The 22,127-nt window shown below is 33.8% G+C and overlaps 1 protein-coding gene across 1 annotated transcript in view; it reads right to left on the bottom strand.

Moving 5' to 3' along the window:
- The window catches only part of Vps13D (vacuolar protein sorting 13D), a 144,593-nt gene that overhangs the window by 37,919 nt on the left and 84,547 nt on the right, over nucleotides 1-22,127 (bottom strand). Inside the window, exons 20-30 of the mRNA XM_072538076.1 lie at nucleotides 20,478-21,041; nucleotides 20,249-20,419; nucleotides 17,196-17,328; nucleotides 16,961-17,130; nucleotides 15,026-15,246; nucleotides 10,754-11,142; nucleotides 7,344-7,486; nucleotides 5,049-5,428; nucleotides 1,630-1,813; nucleotides 897-1,076; nucleotides 603-818 (exon numbers count right to left, since the gene is read on the bottom strand). Of these exons, the coding sequence (XP_072394177.1) occupies nucleotides 603-818; nucleotides 897-1,076; nucleotides 1,630-1,813; nucleotides 5,049-5,428; nucleotides 7,344-7,486; nucleotides 10,754-11,142; nucleotides 15,026-15,246; nucleotides 16,961-17,130; nucleotides 17,196-17,328; nucleotides 20,249-20,419; nucleotides 20,478-21,041 (2,751 nt within the window). The remainder of the gene's footprint in view (nucleotides 1-602; nucleotides 819-896; nucleotides 1,077-1,629; nucleotides 1,814-5,048; nucleotides 5,429-7,343; nucleotides 7,487-10,753; nucleotides 11,143-15,025; nucleotides 15,247-16,960; nucleotides 17,131-17,195; nucleotides 17,329-20,248; nucleotides 20,420-20,477; nucleotides 21,042-22,127) is intronic.

Here is a 22,127-nt window from a genome sequence, read left to right as displayed (position 1 = left end):
AGCAGATTTGATTTTGGTTCAAAGCACGTAATGGTTTGGAAATAATCATTCGATTGGGTTGATTTTAAATAGCGCGAACGAAATCAAGAAGTTTTTTTTACTTAAAATGGTTGACAAAACCGAAAAAAAACATTGATCAGCAATCATTACATCGTTGTATGCAGCATGCCTCGTAATACATATGATTCATGTGTATACATGAATTGTTATTGTTTTTGAATTGTCTTTTCAGAAGACGATAATTAAAATACAGAAATTTCAATTTGATATGATTTTTCGGACTAGTTGGTCACACTATTCATACTACATAATCAATAATAAATTGTAAATATCATAACTCCATTATTACAGTGACAAATAGAATTAAGTTTTCAATATGTATATTATGGGTTTTACCGCATTCACTGCGATAATTGTATCTCTCTTCTTGGCCTAGTGTAAATCGAAGTTGTGACGTTGGGAACTGCAACTCGTAACCAGCGCATGGCGTTCACCTGATAATTCTATCAGTTCAGCGGCCCAACTATAGTTCAATTTAACTTTGTGGGTGGATATAATATGTGATTTCTAAAATAAGCTATTTGTATTTTTATTGTACTTACTTGTGGAGTTCCATCCCAGATTACTTTTTTGCCAACTCTAGCGTTCATGGTAGGACTTCCGTCTTGATCGGCAAAACTGAACATGAACGGCGATAACATACGAGCTTGCTCATGTTCATCATATTGCCCTGCACTTTCGAGTGACGTTCCCGATTGTCTAAAAACGAGTGGTAATCCAGTTCTGTTTATTATCCAGTAAAACGCAGATACAGTAAACTACAACACAAAAAAAGTATTTTTATCGGCATACTTTTCAATATGTACCGGGATATAATTTATACATATCATTATTACCTTCAGCTTTGCACCTTTGTTAAAAGACACCATTACTTGTAGATGTAATTTACGCTGTTGCCTATCTTCAAGTTTTACACGACAAGTGAAAGTAGTTGTACAGCCAACAGGTACGATGACGTTGTTACATGTTCGAAAATTATCTAGTTCCACTTTCAATTCCACTGAATCAGGGTCAACCTACAATAAATAAATTATTACTGTTAATATACCCTCTTTCTACGTCTCTGAAAGATAATATAATTATCTGTATGTCTCTTTCCCCAGAAGAGGTAACGTACAAATTAGTGAAATATAGATACGGGCCCATAACCGGGTTGACCAAAGAAGACCCTATGAATTTATAGTAGAAATAAATGTAAGTATTTAACAGCATGTATTGTATCGCGTATATTAGTAATACAATGAAGACCTAAGTGCAAAAAGATCTTATATCACATGTTTTGAAAAAATGACTTTTCTTGCTTTTTGGGCCTCCAAAACACTAATGTAATTTTAGTTTATCAAAAGTCTCAGTAGCTTAATATACAAAAGAAATACCAGCGGATAAAAGTGATATCTCATACTAGACAATTTTTTCTGCCGAAAAAGTTGCTATGGCTCAATTCAGAACACTAGTGTGTTGACAGAGACATATCCCATTTTTAAGGTTATGTTTTCTAAAACTAACAACTACGGTACCTGAAAATTATAATAGGTACCTAAAAAAAAAAACTAAATCCCATATACTTACGTTATGAACTGTTGTGCTGGCGTTTGTTTTAATGATGCCTTGTTGACCAGATAGGGTATAACGAATATCCACCGGTAACAGATTTTCAATTGCTACTACTGGTAAGAGGAATATAGTGTGAGCCGGTTCGTGTCTAATCCTATTTGGTATCAATACTTCTTGTTTAACAATTTCCGTATAAAATCTAAAATAGAGATTATGATAAAAAATACAACTATTAAAAAATATTTTAATATCTATTCAAATATATTGATAAAATTACAACTTTTATGGTTATAATCAGAATATTGCAAGAACTCATGGAGAAAAAAATGAAGAAATGATTATGGATATAAAACAGATGAGGTAAGTAGAAAACGAATTATGCAAATAATTATGCAAACTCAGCAAGACAATCAGAACCATAGCAAGTAGGAGAAATACTGGAACGCATAGAAAAATACGGTACGAAGAAAACCTAATAATATCGAGATTAAAAATGGATACAAATGATGACAAAAAAATTAGAGAATGGATGGGAAACTTTAACGTTAAAGAGCTACCAATACCAGTGAATTTTGGGGAAAATACAAGGGAAAATATAAATATCAAAATACAAGTCAAATTTAAAATAGCATATATAAAAGTTATCTTTTAAGTACAAAAGAAAAGCAGATAGAGAAACAAATAATTACAGTGACAAATGATGAATGAGAAAATAGAAAAATAATGAAAATAGTTAATAAAAAATGATATTAGATGGGAAAAAATGGACGTGAAATGAAGAGAAGGGCTAACTGTGCAAAACTAAGATGGAGAGAAAAGTTTTTAGAACGATACAAAAAAATTAACCAGAAATAAACAACAGGAAGGAAATTATAAAGACAATGCTATCACAAAGACAAAGTTTTAATAAGAATAGTAATAGGTTTCAAAGGAAAAACTAGAATTAGACCCCGTACATGTATTAAAACTAGGAAAATGGAATGCGAGAGAAACTTAGGGAATTATGAAACTTCTTTTTACACCAACGAATGTAATGGGAGCATATTTTAAATTCACAAAAATATTTGGTTCTAAATATATTTCTTCGCAAAAATTACCCACAAGTAAGTTTCTGAAAACCATTGTTTTTTTGATTACTGTTTAAAAATTTTGAAAAATATCTTATCCAGTGTCACCTTTAACATTTTAACAAGCTGATCTAATTTCTTTTATTAACTCTATGCTTTCCACCAAGGAAAACTTTGATGATTATAATTGAGTAGTTTTTTGAAGCAAACTAAAATTTGATCAATTGAATGAAAGTTACTGCTGAAGAACGTTGTTTTTAAAAATTTGTTTAGCATCTAGCAGGATTGGGAACTTTTATCAGTTAAAGCGTCAATTATATTTTTTAAATCTACGAAATAGTCTGAATAAAAAAAAGCGGCTTTCAACCATGTTCCCCATCGTGTTAGAACGGGTTCTGGTGGAAGTGGAATATTTTGAATAATTTCTTTATAAAGTTGAATTCTTATAGAAGATTTGAGGATTACTTTTTTAAGCTTGATATCAGGGAGTTACCAAAAGGAAACTTTTTTCTAATTTCTTCCGCAACTCTGTTTATTCCATGTGCTAAACAAGTAACGTGTATTAAGTTGGTATAAAATATTTTGCAATTTTGTCCTGCCTTGACCATATATGGAGCAGCATCGGACGAAAAAGCAATAATTTATGGCTAGGAACAGCTGCGGGAAGAAAAAATTTTCATATTTCTTCTTGTACAAAATATGATATTGTTGCAGAGTTGGTTTCTTCTAATTGCTTACATGAAATTAAATATAATTTTGGTAAGATCTGATAGCTTAGAACACCAATTATTAAATGAGCGATATATGTTCCTGACGAATCAGTGGTTTCGTCAATACACACCTAGAAGTAATTGTCACTAATATTAGTTTTTATATTATCTATTACTGACGAGTACAACGAGTTGACAGGGTTTCTCTTTAGAGTCCTTTCACTTGAAATATTCAATTTACAATATTTAAAAAAAAAAGTTAACTTTTCATTGGATAATTTGAAAAGCGGTATATTTGAAGAGATTAATGCATAATAAATAACTACAGTTAGAACCGATTTCTTTATAATCTTAAACTAAAGACACCAACAGAAGAAATCCATTCAAGTAACTGCACGATTATTGCATGGCAGTCACTGATATTTCAGCAATAATTAAAATATTTATTTTATAATAAAATATACATAGTTATTAGCATTAAATTAAAATTTAATTATAAAATTTATGCAATCATTAAAATATTTTAAATAACATATCAAATTCATTATTTTCGGCATTTTAAAATCAAAATAGTTAACAAATTAAACAAGTTCGACTGACGATGCTTAAGTTTTCACTTTCACTTTTGAGAACAAAATGGTTTGCAAAGGAACAATTCTATTCATACCCCACGCAATAAACTTTTGAAACACACTTTTATTACTTGATTATAATCGGTTACCTGCTACAACAATACCAAGAATATTAGGTAGTATCTATAGATACTATCGGTAATATTGAACACTGAGATATTTAAATAATATGAACATTGGAATTTCCAGTTACTTAGTCATTTACCATTATCTACATATTAGATAAATATATTTAAAATCCGCAATTCGAAGTAAATTGACGTTTATGTATTTACGCAATTTTTTGTATAAATATGCAAAATCCCCAGACAGTTGTATGAAATATGCCAAATATGCTGACCTTACAAGAAATAAAACAACAAGAAACTAACGTAATAAAACTTGGGAAAAACACATTTTTAAAAGTAGTTGATCAACTAGATATTTGGTAGAAGAGTAACAGACTTTGAAGCAATTAATGATGGATTGTGTTATTAAATATTAAGAGTAAAAAACAGGAAAATTAGTATTGTCAACGGATACCATAATATAATTTAAAAATACCGAGAGACGTGAATATTAAACTGTGCAGGGACGATTTTTATACAAATCTAGCGGGATGTAAAATCCTAGATATGAAAATTAATAAAAATGGGAAAAATCGAATTAAATTTGCAGTAGAACACAACTTAAAAATTGTTAGTACCCAATCTGTACGTCTATACTTAGAGTAACATGGATTTCCCGAGATAGGAAAAAAAAATCAAATAGGCCATGTGTTAATGGAAAAATGACACAATAGATCAGTAACCGTCTGTAGAAGCTACAGAGAAGCACATTCCGGCGGAGATCATGTGTTAATAATAGTCACAATCAAAAATCTTAGAAATTTGCGATTTTTTTTGCAATCTACGTTTCTATATTTGCAATTAGTGTATAATCTTTGTGTTCCTTAGTTCTATAACTAATTACTACGCTAAGATTAGTCATACACAAATTAGTTTATTTTAAAGATTAAATGAAATTATTAGGCAAATAACTGTTACCTATAATTGTGTCCTTTATGGGAATGACAAGTGGCCAACTGGAATATTCTGTCGACTCCATTAGGTACTTGAGTCCATGATATACCAGGTACTGAAAACGTATACAGCTGTGGTGATAGCGACGGTCTAATATTAATTTGTGAATGCGCATGAGTTAATGGAATGGCTAAAGTTTCGTTGGTTTGTATCGTGAATAACTGACTAGCAACCCAGAACATGTTCATGATGTCATCACTGGGTAATTTGCTTTCCAATTTGATGTCGACTGCTTGGGGGAGGTTGTTAACGAGTTGTAAAGCTGAACGGACTGTTACTAATTTTCTAGCGGAGCCTTCTAACGTCACATCGAAGACAATACGCGCATGAGGCAATTCTGACATCTGAAACGCACAAAATATTATTAAAAGATTGCAAAATAATAGGGTAAAGCAGTATAGTAGATACAAATTTATATCACCCATCGACCATCTATTTCGATTTCAATCAAATTCTGCCCTTCGTCAAAAAAAATGAAGCTATGTCTAAAATCTAATTTTCAACTAAATAATCTTTTAATGTTTCATTTGCAGCAGAGTTTACGACACATAAACTATTAAATAAGATTAACGTTTTAACGGAATATAATTCAGCAACCTTCTAGTAGAGAATTAAATCTTCTCCCCCACAGGCTTACGTCGAAACCAATAACTCTAGGATTAACTCTAAACAAACCATAATCAAAATTTAACAATTATTACAAATATATCTACACAGATGATCCAAAAACATGTAGGTGTTTTCCTCCAAAGAGTGTAGGTAGCGCTTACTATGAAGCTGATTTGGATAAGTGCAATTCTCTTAGACTACCAAATGTTACATATATTTTTTTACTATTGAAATACCAAAACTGCGCGCTTAAAGATGGTTTTATAGATACGGTTATACTATCAAATTCTAAATCTGCTCTTGCGACAATGACACATTCAATAACAAAAAAATACAATAACGAATTGCTATGTTAAATCAAAAAATTAATCGCCCTATTTCAAAATAGTAATGATTTTTTTATGGGTTAAAATCCCACAGAAATTTAAAATAACGAATCAGTCTGTGGCATGGCAAAAACCCCTGCAAGTTGTATCATAGAAAATGTATTACTATATCGATCATATTCTAAAAGTATCAGAATACGACGCATGAGAGTACTAACTTAACACACTGGGCCGCGTTGCCCCGATGGGGCCAACATATTTTTTATATGATGACCCATTAATGCTCAATGTAAAATATTTGTTTGGCGTACTGGATATATGTTTAAAAAATATGTATGGCCACGAACGTGTTTATATATTTATAAGGAATCTGTTGTAAAAACAACCTATTTATAATATTATGCTTGTGCGCTCAGATCGTCAGCTATCGTGTTAATGTGTGTGCGACTGGCTCCCTCCCTCAGAAACTCTCTCCACCCCGCGTTATATAACTTAGGACAGTGCGAATTTGCCTCGCGGCAAGTAAGGACCGGGTGTGTTGTCGATCAATTTTTGGTTACCGCAAAACAGACCTTACTCTCGCTAAAAAATATGTATGTACCCGTCGAGCATTGGGATTTCTTAATAATAGAAATATTTTTGCAAAAGGTGGAGTTTACCACTCACCGGTCTTTCGAATACGAGTTAGGGTCAAAAAATATAACTCGTACTCTAAAACATCCGCATTTTGTAATTATGCCACACACATCATTTATGCATGCACAAAATGTGCTAATCTTCTCTTACAGGATAAGTATAAATTTGTTAATGAAAACAAACTATGTCGCAACTGTTTAGGAACTAAACACTTTTCTCAAAATTGTTCGTCTCAACGTTCATGTGGTGTATGCAAGAAAAGGCATCATACACTCTTGCACATTGACCATAAAAATAGCTGTTCTCCTAGTAGATCCTTTCAAAGACAAAATCACTCAACCCCTCGCAATGTACAAAATACTTGGTCTGATAGTGAAGCCGGTCCAAGTAATTCTGCCTCTCTCTCTCTGAACCTCAATCCTCTCAGGTCTCAAATGTAACGACTTCTCTCTCTACTCTATCAGTAAAGCAGGATGTTCTGCTGGCAACCGCTCTAGTTACTATTTACTCACAGCATGGCGTACCCACACACGCTAGATGTATTTTAGATAACGGATCTCAGTTGTCATTCGTCTCTAAAGATTTGGTTCAAAAATTAAATCTCTCTTCTTATAGCAAAAGATTACAAATCTCTACTATCTCTGAACAATCTAATATTTTGATTATTATTAAAAATAGTAGTTCTTACCCTAGTCTGAAATTCAGCGCATGTGTCTCGAAAGAAAACGCCAACTCTATCGACCGTCACAGGTTCCAAACAGTTCCATCCGTCCACTTTCACTTTTATTTGATGCATTCGCATCTTATGTGAATTTTGATGTCTCATTTTATCTAAAAATATAAATGTATCAAAACCTGCTTTTTTTATTTAGAAAATAACCGCATTAACTACGAAGGTCATTAGTGGGGTAAAGAAAATACAATATGTGTACAAAGTATAAATTTAGGTACATTATATCTTACTTGCTAAGTTACATATGTCAAGGAATTTGACAAGAGGTTTGCTGTCGGTTTGAAGGTTAAGAATGCCTTTCATACTGTTTGAATATCCAAGTATCGATTTTTTGTAAGCGTCAAATTCACTACATTCTGTTAGCACATGTTATTGTTATTGGTATATTAGACTTGATGCATTCTGGTGCTTGGGTATGCGTAATGAGATGATCATGAGTAAGTTTGCAGTGTCCTAACCGAAGACACTTAGATACGGAGATAGGATAACTTGGTGCAATCTATTGATTGAATGTGGGTTCCATGGACCTATGCCTTCTTTTATTTTTCTTAGTTTGCTTGTAGATGTCTTCCATTTTCCTTTCCACAAATTAAGCGTTTGTTTCGCCATATAGTGTTATTAAGGCATTCTGCCAGTCTATTTGCTTTTTGCACTTGATCTCTAACTTCTTTGTCCAGGTCTCAGAGTATTTTTATTTCTTTGTTTCCCTTCTGTATCCTCTTCATTTGTTAAAGCTTTTGATGATTTCATCCATGATTAAATTGAAGTGCATGGGGCTCAATGAATCACCTTGTCTTATTCCGCTGCCTATTTCTATAGATTCTGTAAGTTGTCCATTCTGATTTCCATTTTGTTGTTTTGGTAGATGTTTTCGATAGTTTTTATAATGTTTAGGGGAACTTCTCTATTATAGAGAAGATGGATTACAACTTTGAGTCTTACTCTGTCAAACGCTTTCTTTTGGTCACTCATACACAGAAATGCTGGTCTATTATACTCTAGTAATTTCTCAGTAATTTGCTTTATAACGAATATTGCATCTGTACACGATCTTCCAATATAAAAACCCTGTTGTTCATCTGCTAAACTTTTCCTCTGATTTATTAGCACTTGTAAAATTTTAGTTGTAAGTTTTAGGGTAGTATTTAACAAGTTTATATCTCTGTAGTTTTCTGGCTGTTTTTTATCTCCTTTTTTGGATAGTAGAATTAGTTCGCTCGTTCTTCATTCTTCCGGTATTTTATTGTGTTTTATAATTTTATTAATTAATGTTGTTAATTGTTCTTTCATTGATGCTCCACAGTATTTCAGTAATTCGTTTGGTATCCCGTCTTTACCTGCTGCTTTTCTGTTCTTCAGCTTTTCAAGTATTTTCCGAACTTCCTGTACATTTACATTAAGTTCTTCATTTGTGGTAATTTCTGGTGTTTCCGGTTCTAGCGTCGTTTGTTCTTCCTCTGCATAAAGCTTTTTTAGGTAGTTAATCCACGTATCCTTTTCTATGTGTTAGGTTCTATTAGTTCTTTTGCCTCCATTCTTTGACCTGTTATGGCCATATTTTCTTTTGTAGACCATAAAAATTATGTTCCATTTCTTTCGAAAAGCGTTCCCAGCGATGATTTTTTATTTTTCTTACAAGTGTATGTGTTTCGTTTCTAATTGTCTTCTAATTATGGTAAGCTTCTTGTGTTTTGGTTGACATGTATTTCAGGTAAGGTTTTTTCTTTTCTTTACATTTTTCCTTCACTTCTGTACAAAACCATGGAGTTCTTAGCCTTGGGAACGATTTATTTTTATTTATATTTCTTTCACCAAGAACTTCCTTGGCGAGGCTAAGATAATAGACTTAATTTTTGCCCAGCTTCCTTTGACTCCATCACTTTCTATGATATATGACGTGTTTCTGCTTTTTTCGGTTGTTCTTTTTTGGAATAGGTATCTTGTGGAGTCATCCTGTAAGCATTCGACTTTTATCTTTGTGGTGTGGTCCAGTGTTTTGTTATCACGTATATCTGTTTTTGGATTTTAAAAAATACTAATTTATGATCGCTTCCTATTTCTGCTGATGTTAGTGCTCATACATCCAAATTTTGAGAGGGACACTCTCAAAGGAAAACATCATACTTAAGAAAAAATTATTCGACAGAAAATGCATCGAAGGAAGTACTAAACTAATTATAGTAATTATTCAGAAACATCAAAGATTCTTAAAACATTTGTCCCAGTAACGTTGGTATTATATACCGATATCGGGTACGAGAGTAATATTGAGAAACTTGCAGCTTTTCGGTGTATACAAAATTGAAAATGCCGCCTAAACCGTAACGTTTCCATAACATTGGGACGATTAAAATAATGGGACGATAGCACCAAAGACTATTATAAAAACTGAATTTCAAAACTGCGAAAGCAGAAAGCAAAAATATATTGATTTTAAAGTAAAAGATCTGTACTTGTTGGTAGTGAGAAAATAGATTTAGGCATGGAAAACGGGTGTACTGGGACGGTTTAAGGAAATACTGTACTGTTAAAATACTGGGAAAACCACACGATCCCAGCAACATAAACAAAACAGGCAAAACATAATATATTGGTCCACGGAGCACTGTTGACTGAAAAAAAAGTAGCTAAAAAGATTTAATGGCAATCGGGAAATAGAAAAGTTTTCTAATATGAAACCACAGATTATCTCAAAGGTTTTCAACATATTTTTTTTCAATTTATTAGAGTATTTTAAAAAGGAGAAATAAAAGGATATACATTTATCATAAATGCAACAGCGAGTTGCGGACGTTTTAAAAATCAATGTTTGTGTGACGCGAATAAAAATTGAAAATAAGGAAAAATCTTTTAACTTTTTGAAGCACTATTGAAAAAAATATTAAGTTCAAGCCTAATTCAGTTCGCTTTTTTTTTGACGAAAATTTTTTGAAAGGATATTTTTGAAAGGGTCGTAGTCGTATAAACGTACATGGCAATATGGCAGTATAAAGAGAATGAGAAAAGGCCACGAAATTACTAATGAATACTTCATTTTGTTTACTTGCTGTAACTAGTAGTGGGTTTGTTGAGGATGTGGGACTGTTATTTTCCACCAAATCGAAGAGTGCACCATCATGATTCGATGGATAAGGAGTCTTTAAAAAAATGGATCTTTAGTGGTTTTAAATATCAAATCGGTCAATAAGGGTAAAACGGACTATAACAGATAGTAAAGTTATTATGGCTATAATGATATCTCACGTCCAATAGGAGAAGGAACTTTAAAAAGAATTTAAACCTCGTTTTTCTCTAGATATTACTTTAATTCAAAAAACGTAATATAATTCTTATGTAATAAAAAAAATTAACAAAAATAATCATACCTCTGGTTGTAAATGAAAATGTAACAATTTCTCCAGGATTTACAGTCATCCAGTTTTCCATTTGGGTTCCAATTGGTGTAGAACTATAATTATCTAACTCCGATACAAACGTCGTAAACGTTAAAGCTGATCCTGTAAGATTTTTTAAAGCGAAAGGAACAAAAGGCGATCTTCTTCGGTAGTTCGCAGCATTATCAACCGCTAAAGCGTTACTCTTCAATTGGGCTATTGTGCAGTAATCTCTAATCCAGTTTACTTTAACTTGATCAAACAGTTCTATTACGGTTGAGGTTATGTTTAGATTGAAGATTTCGTTAGATTCTACTTTTAAACTTAGGCGATATTTTAATAACATTTGAGAGTTCGTCTGTTCCCAATTAACTTTGCATCTGAAAGATAAAAACGAATATGTACAATTGTTCTCTTAGTTTCTTAAAATAAAAAAAGTTGTCAAAATACATTGGTCGTATTGAAAGTAAAGAACGTTTTGGTATAAAAAATTAAAAACGATAGATATCAACACAAAATTTTATGAAGAAAGTCATAGTACCATAGGCTATTTTTGATTGTCGTTACATTGATTATACAGGGTGTCCCGGAAAATAGTGCTTTCCTTAAATGTATGGGTAGAATGCACCATTTAAACGAAAACTTTCATATAAATTCTTTTTCTAAAGTCATCTGTTGCATCAAAAAATAAAAATAAAATTATTTTACTAAAACTTACATTTGGCAACCTGGCAGTTTCATTTATTTTGACACAGAGAAGGTGCAGTTGTAAACAGTCGTAATTACCTGTAACTCGAGAATACATCGTATTGTCATGTTTTCGATTCGCGAGTATCACGATATGTTAATTATAGTAATGGGCTGTTAGACTTTATGTTATCGTTATCGCTATCCCGAACGGGGACATCCTAATACCCCAAGTTTTGTGAATGTGTCCCAAAGGTTATTAGGATAGGATAGGGTTGTATGGCACCTAAAAAAACTAGCGGTAGAACACGAAATAATCATAGACTAAATGCAGAATGTGCGGTTTTGAATATAGTTAGTATAATGTAAAAGTAAGTACCCCATCTGTGGCTAGAATGGTTGGTATTTCTAAAACATTGTCCATGGACATTTACGGAACAACTATTACATCCTTACTATTACCAACGAGTACAAGATTTACACAAAGGCGAATTACCTCGAAGATTAAGGTTTAATAGATAGTTTCAAAACCTGTATGCGATACGTAGGACAAGATTTCAAAAAAAAAATACTGTAAATTTATGGAATAGTATTATTGGTAATCATTTCATTGGACCATACGAACTTCCTAGAAGACTGAATAGAGAAACCTACTTAAATTTATATAATATTTATATAAACATATTCTACAGATACTTCTTGAACAGGTACCATTACAAATACGCTGTGAAATGTGATTTCTTCATGACGGGGTCCCAGCACATTTTACCAGACATATTAAAAACTTATTATTTTCAATATAACTTAAAATCAGATTGCTCAATATTCACAGCTGAATTGGTAGACATTGTCAAGGCGTTGGATTGGATAATTAACAATACATTATATTTCGAACGGTATATAATTGGTCGAATTTTATCCGACTCACAGTCCGTCCCACTCGCATTAAGACATTTCTCTAAACACATATACCAACAGACTAATTGTAGACGTACTTGAAAAGCTAAGGATCCTAAGTTCTCTAAGAAGAATTTTGTTAACTTCATGTGGGTTAAAGGTCACTCTAATCTTTTAGGCAATGAAAAAGTAGATCATTTGGCTAAAGACGCTACTTTAGTGGGTATAGAATGTAACGAGTTTCCAAATGGGATTTATTTACAGTTAGTAAGAAACATGTTAGACTTAATTGGGTAATTGAGTGGCAATACTTTACTAACAGTAGCAAAAATACATAGTGTAGTATATATCCAACTCTTCCATCTACTCTCCCAAATGGAAGAAGCTCCATCTCTCGGAAAATTTAAACCATGTACGTTAGATGCCTTTTTGACATGCTACAGTGAACGGCATGCATATATAAAATAGTAATTTCGGAAACAGATACATGTGATAGCAGTTTTGATGACTTTAACCACTGGATGTTTCAATGTCGGTATAATCAAAAAGCCATAAAATTTTTATTTCAATCCATCTCCCAACAAAAAATCATACTGCCGCAGAACATTGTTTCTCTTCCCTATTTAAGTACTCGAAATCCAACTATTAGATTGATTTTATGGGAGTTTTTCAAACGTACCAAACGGAAAATTTAATCTGCCTTTTCCAAGCAGTAGTGTATGAATTTTATATGGTAGGACTCGTTGGATTTCCGACTGCTTTTTCTTTTATGCCGTTTACCTTTAACCGTTGCTTGTATTGTTTTAAAAAAAGTCGCTATGAAGGACATTTTAGCGTGAAGCGTGTGTCCTTGTTCAATCCTTTTTGTGCAGTCACCAATTGTGTTTTCAATGGGAAGGTTAGAAAATTGAGTCAATAAACGAAATAGAAAATTGTCTGATAAAAATTTAATGGAAGTATAAAAGTTAATTGGTCTTGAACCTAAGGCCAAAAAAAATTCCTCGGCATCACTTATCTTCGTCGTTGGTTTGGTAGAAATGGACACGTTCTGTGGCCACCCAGAACGCCGGAATGCAATGTTATGGATTTTCATTTTTGGGAACATCTAAAATCATCAGTATACGACAACCAGGATGAAATTCAAACAGAAGTTCAACTGCGACACCGAATTTTTGCTGCTGCTGAAATATTCCGACAGAATTAACATACTTATGATATTAAGAATAATTGGATTATTCGAATAAATGCATGTATCCGTGCAAATGGCAGTCATTTCGAACATTTTCATATAAGTTAAAGCAGCATACAAACCTGAATTATTAAATATTTAATAAAAACAAATAGGTATGCTCTTTCTCTATCACTGTTATCAGTATCAATATATAATATTATGTCTAACGATCGATAATCCATGATAGCTGATTCGTAGTAATTAACGTAGTATAATAAGGAGTGCAGCGTTGCCGGCTGTATTTGCTGTTCTGTGGACAATAATGAATTGGATTAAAATTAAAAAGTTTTCTTTATGAAAAAGGTTGACTTTGAAAATATAAGCCTCTTTTGTTTTAAATGGTGTAGTTCAGCCCATACCTTTAAGGAACGCAGTAGTTTCCGAGACAACCTGTATAAGTTATAGGTTCTTGCTCCGTTCTTGTCGATGCAAGGGGGCCGAGCGTTGTCGTGAAACGCTCAGAAACACCTTCGTCGATAACATGCCACGTCGTTTATTCCGTATGCACATTTTGTCTTTGAAGGGTTTGGCAATAGGCTTCTAAATTGATTGTTTTGCCCCTAAGCATAAACTCCACGAGTACTAAACCTTTACGGTCCCAAAAACTGTTGCCATCAGTTTTCTTGCGTTCACATTAAGTTTTTATTTTTTGGGTTTTAAGGGTGAGTTTTTTTGATATCACTCCATCGATTGTCGATTTATTTCATGAGTTTTGTAAGAAACCCAAGTTTCGTCTCCCGTTACAATGTCACCATACCTGTCATATCGAGTAAAGAAATCAAGGGCTGCTCCCATTCGTTTTGTCTTATTGACATTTGCCAATACCTTTGGTACCCACCGAGCGCACATTTTTTTATAGCCAAGGTGCTCAGTCACCACTTTATGTAAGATGAATCGAGAAATTTGTGAAAGAGGGACCATGACATGTGGTTAAAGCGAATAGTCGGTTTTTCTGAATTTTGTCATCAACTTTTTCCTTCAACTCCTCGCTCACAGAACATGGAGTCCCATTTCGTTTTTCAGTGTGCATACTGGTTATTTCTTGGTTGAACATAATACACCATTTCCTCACTAAAGATTCGGCTATCACATTCTCCCCATAAACAGCCTTTATTTTCCTATAAGTGTCGACAGGGCGAACATTTTACGTACTTCACATTTTGCGGAATTTTCAATTGGCGCCGCCATTTTAAAATGTTTTAGAACAAGACGCCTGACCACACATTGATGAGACATTGCTCACACTGATGCGACTGACAGAGGTAAATGGCGCGCACGAAGTCGTGCCATTTACCTCTGTCTACTCTGGGGGATCGGCGGCACGCGTGATGCGCAATCGTTCTTTGCTTTCTAGACGACCTTCGTATAATTACCATTTTAAAACTTACAAATACTATTAGTTCTACAATCGAGAAGACATTTTCATACGCAAATATAGTAAAACTTACTTCCAAGGTTCCAACATAGGCTCCCATCCCGAGAGAACTCGATTATAGTAATCAATGGCTAAAACACAGTCAATATATCCTTGAGGATATATAGGATCCTTAATATTGAATTCGGGTAATAGTTGGTTGAAATGTACATCTGTGAATGACAATTCTAATAAAGGTACATCCGAATCTCCACAGTCGTCGATAATGCATAGGGAAATACGATTTGCTTTCACCTGTAAACAATTTTCACTGTACTTTAAATATATTACGGATACATAGTATTTTTCGCGGTTGAATAATGACATATTTCGTCCATTTTTTTATTACTAAATGTGATGTTAGGCGATATCATTCCAATATCGACTAGAAGGAAAAAATAATTTGAAATTTATTTCTTACATTTTAATTGAACACTTTTAAACTATTTGCATTATTCACAGTCGAAAAATCGACAATAATAAAGTAATCCATCGTGTTTTTGCTGACACTATATTTATATTCCCCTTTGACATTGAGTTTAGTTTATTATTTGGGTCGCAAACACCTAGTTTCGTACTATCAATAATTAGATACGACAATTGACCTCGAATGGTTTAGATATTTTTAAACATATTTTTTTACTGACCCAACATGTTTGTTTCTACCTTATATCAGGGTTGTCTTTTTAGTTTTACATATAGCCATAAAGACAACAAATATACAGACTTAAAGTACTTTACTGCTTTTCAAAATGATGTAAAACAGTTGGTAAAACAGTTATTCCAGTCTTCAGTCGACACCTGCAAAATCGCTGTTTTAAAGGCATTGATGGCTTTTCCTGGAGACTGAATGCATTTAATTCTTGATCTTTGGGAACGTGAAGAAGTCGTAGGGACTTAGGTCGGGGCTATACGGTGGATGGTTTAACAATTAAATGTTTTAAAGCACCAAATACTCTATTGTATTTTGGGCAGTGGGAGCACTTGCATTGTCCTGATGTAGGATGATACGCCGTTGTGTGTTGTTTTGTCGGAATTTCGAGATAACTTCTGTTATCGCGAGTTCTTCGACTTTCTAAAGCAATTGTTTCCACTTGACCAGATTTTACACAAAAGTTGCGACCATTTTCTTTGACACACTTCAAGAACGGATCACTTTTGTTGGTTTTTCCTCATCGTGAAACACCCACGTAGCGGATTGGCGTTTGTTTTCCGGTTCGTAGGAGTAAATCCAAGATTCATCGCCACTAACAGTACTATAAACGTTTTTTGAGCTTCCTTTGTTAAACCGTTCCAATGTTTTTCGACACCAACCGACGCGAACCGATTTTTGCTCTTATGTAAGCAAATCAGGAATCCAACAGGAAAAAGACTGGCCTGGATTCGTCGCTGAGACTGGAGCGACCACGTTGAAATTCGCAATACCAGCGGGAAATAGTTGACTGGTGGTGTGATGCTTCATTACCAAACACAGAAACCATTTTAAAGAGACATTGCTGTTAGGATAATCCTCTCCGAAAATTGTAAAAAATTCATCCATTTTTCGACCAACTTGCTAATTTCAAAAATTCACTGTATGTACTTGTATCGCAATGAAATTCGATTTTTGTCAACAAAAGATTGAGGTTACATTTGTGTCGGAAAGTTTTATTGGTGGCGCCCTTTAAGTGGCTATACGCAAAACTAAAAAGAGAAACCCCGTACTACAAATGAATAATATTTAGAGATTAAGTAGGTTATAAGGTATTCTCGTTTCATCTCTGCGTATGTGGTCTAATTATGGTTACCGTGACCAACAGCTTACTGTACTCCTGAAAAAAATACGTACAAAGGTAGCTAAACGTTGAGATGTATCACACATGGGACATTAAAATAGAAACCGTGCAAACCCAGAAGACGATCAGTTAGCTCAGATTGTTAAACTCCAATGTTTAACAATCTGAGCAGATCAAGATCTAAATGGACCTACCTCTACAGCAGAAATATTTAAAGCTTTTTTCGCTGGTTTTCTGGTATCCAAGCTTTTGCCAGCATTAGTTAACCATAGAGCTGCATCATCTAGCCTATTATCACATTTTTCTAATGCGGCGGCACAATCTTCGGGTTTAAAACCGAGTCCACTTAATAAAGCCACTTGACCTTAAAATAAAATATCAACTTGACCTTAAAGTAAAACATTTCAATTATTGATCGATTCAACATACTTGCTAAGGATCCTATTGCTTCTTCTTTGTCATCTTTACTAAAAAGAATTTGTTGCGGCAACGAATTTAGTATCTTTATAAACATGCACATATCGTTATACGAAAGCCTCACAATAAAAAATTGTAACTGAACCTAAAAATTAAAGTTAAAATTAGAAAATAATTCTGAAGATATATATATATATATATATATATATATATATATATATATATATATATATATATATATATATATTTTGTTTTATTGAGACTATGGAATTGATCAAGAAAGTTGTTTCTGTTACGTTATCTGTCTCATTCACACCCCAAGTAAATATTGCCGACTCCAGCCTAACTGTAAACAACTATTTCTAGAAGTCGAGGAACCGGTATGTTCGTACCGTCATAGAAAGGTCTACTTCCCTACAGACTTTAAGAGACCGCTGATTTTACATGATTCCCACTGATTTCACTATTAATATTTGCTTAAAATTCCTGTTGTTAATAACTCTAAGAAAAACCTTAAGAGTGTCGCTCATGAGGGTAATTGTACGTTGGACAGAACATTCTTTGGTGTTCGGTTTTTTGGACAGCGTTACGAATATGTAGGTCATCATGCAACCTCTTCTGTCCACTGCTGGACATAGGTCTCTCCCATTTTTCGCCACTCTTCACGGTTCTGTGCTTCTTGTTGACATTTCTTGGATATTCGTCTAATGTCGTCCATCCAGCGTGTTGGTGGTCGTCCTCTGCTGCGTTTGTCTTCTCGTCGGCCAGTCAGTTAGTTTTCTGGTCCATCTTGTGTCTTTCAGTCTCGCTATGTGACCTGCCCAATTCCATTTCAACTTGGCTATACGTTCGATGACATCACTGATACCTGTTCTTTTCCTTAAGTCTTGATTCCTTATTGTTTTTTTTGTCACTCCGAGAATTGATCTTTCCATGCGCCTTTGTGCCACTCGCATTTTTAGTGCTGTTGTTTTTGTGAGCGTGAGAGTTTCTGCTCCGTATGTCATAATAGGAAGAACGCATTGGTCAAATGTCTTCCGTTTCATAGCTATCGGGATGTTGCTCTTAAAGATGTCTCTTAGTGAACCATACGCCGCCCAAGCAAGTGTTATTCGTCGTTGAAATTCTCAGGTCTGGTTGTCCTTGCCTATTCTGATTTCATGACCAAGATATATGTACTTTTCTGTCAATTCTACCACATGATTTTGGATGACTAGGTGTTCGCTGATAACTAAATTTGTCATAAATTTGGTCTTACTGATGTTCATTTTTAGACCTAGTGTTGAAGATACGTTTTCTAATTCTTGTACCATTTGTTGTGCTTCATCCAGATCTTCGGTAATAAGTACTATGTCGTCGGCAAAACGCAGATGATTGAGCATTTCTCCATCTATTTTTATTCCTCTATTTTCACACTTTAGCATTTTAAAGACGTATTCGAGGACCGTTATAAATAATTTAGGTGAGAGAGTGTCGCCCTGTCTCACACCTCGCTTGATATAAATTTCTCTGGTGGTATCATGTAGTTTTACACGCATTGTGGCGTTTTGGTATAATGTTTGTACTAACTTTGTGAGCCGGTAATATATTCGACTATTGTTCAGAGCAGTTATAATGCTGTCTAATTCCACAGTATCGAAGGCTTTGTGTAAATCTACGAAGATAAGTACCAGTGGTCTGTTATATTCTAGCGACTTTTCTATTAAGATTTTTACTGTTTGTAGGTGATCGTTTGTTCCGAATTTTGAGTGGAAGCCAGCTTGTTCTCGGGGCTGGTAGAAATCTAACTTTTTTTCTAGTCTTGTCGTAATTATTCGGGTAAACATTTTATAGATGTGGTTCAATAGGCTGATTGGTCTATAGTTTTCTAGGTGCGCCTTGTCTCCTTTCTTGTGTAGTAAAATTGTTACTGCATTGTTCCATGTTTTTGGTCTTCAACAATCTGTTAGACAAAGGTTAAACAACATTTTTATTAGGTTGAGAAGGGCTCGTCAGCCCATCTTTATAGCTTCTATTACGACTCCATCTTCTCCTGGCGCTTTGTTGTTTTTCATCTTTTTCATTGCGTCCTGGATTTCGCTTAGTGTGATCTCTGGCATGAGCTCTGAACCCTGGTTGATAATTTTGCGTGATGCGGTGGCTTCCAAGTTCTTTGGCTTGTGTATAGTTCTTGATAGATGTCTTCAACTATGTGTAGTAGTTCTTCTCTATTTGATGTGGGGACTCCTTCTTTGTTCTTTAGTTTGTGTATTTCGCATTTTCCCTTGTTTAGTTGTCTTCTCAGGACTTTCAGACTTTTATTCTCTTCTATAGTTCGCTGGACTTTTTCATTCTTAAATTTCCTTAAACCTTTCCTTATAGCTTTTGATACTTCTTTGTTTATTTTTGTCAGTTCTTCTTCGTTAATGCTTTCTTTTCCTTTGATTTTTTTTCTAGTTTCTATTAGTTTAGTTTCTATTAGTTATTAGTCTTTTAGGGCAGGATTTTACTTGAGCTCGAATAGCTCCTAAGATATTTTCGTTTAGGACATTTACATTATTCATGCATTCATTTTGTTGTAGGATTTTATTGATATTGCCTTGATATTCATTTAAATTCGTTGGGTCGTTCCATATTGGGTTGGCTTTCTTTCTAATCATTTTGGATCTTTCTGTGATTAAGTCTAATTTTAGTTTGGCTCTTACCATTCTATGATCGCTGCCTGTAAAGGTATTAATGACTGTGACATCGTTGAATATATATTTTTTGTCAGTAATTATGTTGTCTATCTCGTTTTTGGTCTTACCATCTGGGCTTTTCCACGTCCATCTTCTGTGATCTTTTTTTAGAGAAGAAACTATTCATTCGAATGTAGGTAATACCAAATATTTTGGAATAATCCCGTTAAATAAATTAAGTTAAAAAAGTCAACTATCGTGGTGATAAATAAAGTAAGTAAATATTATCGTGGTCATCCTTAGATCACCACGATAATATTTTGATATAAACAAATCATTTTCACCTTGGGCTGATCATAATATAACATAATACAAAACTGAGTTTAAAAATATTAAAAATAAACTTACCTCTAGAATGCCATTTTGATTAACTTCAATATTAAGTATCACTGGGTCTATAATTGACAAAGCAGTCTCATCTTCCAGTCCTAATATACAAGAAAACATTTCACAGTTGTTCAAATTACAGGTAAGAGGTTTAAACACATCGAAAGGACGATAGTTTAAAACAGTTGTACTCTAAAATAAATACAAATCACACAAAAATGTTCTCACTATAAACTAATGATCAAAATACCTTTAAAATGACTGCATTTGTATCCCATTGTGAAGAGTCTTCGACAATAACAAGTTCAGAATCGGTGATGTTTAGTTTCAATTCAAACTCTAACTGTGAAGATTCCATTTTTGCATGTTTTTGGATTTCGTGTTCCGCACTAGGACCATGATCAAAATCTTGTCCTATGTACTTTAAAAACCGCTCCCACCAATCAAATATGCCCATCAAACGTAGATTATTGAAAATAATCGTAACTTTCATAAAATCTAACTTCTTTCTGCTATGAATTTCGGCTTGAACTTGCTCGTTATTTGTAGGATTACTTACCGGTTGTAAAATACTGCTAAAAACATTTTTCTTGTCGTCAGATTTACTTTGTCGAGTATCTTTAATAAGTATTTCTTTCGAAACTAAATCGATATCCTGGCAAAAATTGCTGAACGTTTCAATGGTGAGGTGAGATTTAATAAAATTGATGCAAGTTAAATGGGAGTCTTCGTAGTGTGACTCTGAGAGAGATAAGGTTACGTTTTGTAGATCAAGCTTAATAAACGACAGTGTCCAGTATCTGCCGCTATCGCTCTGTAACAGATAATAATATAAAACAGAGAAACCATTGATTTTTTAATTATTAGGAAACAACTTTTTAAATTAAATTAAATTAAACATAAACATTATAAATGCATAAAATCTTTAGTTAACTTTAAAATTTCCTAACGAAAAAAAAAAAACACAAAATCACTTAAATTATGGTTTATTTTTAAAATTAAGTTATCACACGGGGCTACTCAAACTGTTCCTGGCCTAATGCTTAAAAGCTTAAAATGAACATATTAATAATTCAACATTATCCCTTTCAAAGAACTACCATTTGATAACTTTATGCTTGTCCCATTGTTGTTTACACTGCTCGAAGGATTCCGAGAACTGTTCTGGTGGAAGACTGTTTACTCTTGAAGTCATTTTTGTGCATGCGGTTTTTTGTTTACCATTTCCATAATGTCCCAAATATACAAAAATTTTTAATCACGTGGAGGAAATTTGTAGTATAACACATGTAAAAAAAAGGGTGTTCATGACTTTGGGCGTTCAATTCCAACTTCCTTCTTGACTTCCATTGTGAGGATTGAACCTTCGGTTCCACGTCGTTTTATCGTCAAGAATGTCGCTGAGAAAAAATGTGACATGCTGGGAGAAATCTGTCAACACTGCCTTACGCATGAACTCTCCCTCTCTCTCGCCCCACCACTCTCGCCACGCTGCGTTGCTCATGCTCAGTGCAAAACAGATGTCACCTATTGACATTCATTTTAAGTCAATCGAAGTTTAAAGTGTTCAACATATTTGTAAATGGTGTCGAGAATTCAATGAAGGCCGAACGGAATATCACGATGAAGATTGTTTGCCTCCAGTTTCAGACGAAATTATCGAAAAAGTTGAAAGAATATTGATGACAACGTAACAATCAAAGGAAAGGATAAATTCAAATACCTGGGGTTTATAATCACGAAAAAGGCAACAACAGAAGAAGAAATTACACAAAGATTAGGACAAACAAGAACAGCAATCCGACAACTTAACTCAGTATGGTGGGATAGACACCTAAATATGAAGACAAAAACGCAGATTTATAAAACATTAGTGCGAAGCAGTAAGATAGTAGCAACC

Source organism: Diabrotica undecimpunctata, chromosome 7, assembly GCF_040954645.1.
Source record: "Diabrotica undecimpunctata isolate CICGRU chromosome 7, icDiaUnde3, whole genome shotgun sequence".
Lineage (NCBI taxonomy): Eukaryota > Metazoa > Arthropoda > Insecta > Coleoptera > Chrysomelidae > Diabrotica > Diabrotica undecimpunctata.
This window is presented reverse-complemented; position numbering and strand designations above follow the sequence as displayed.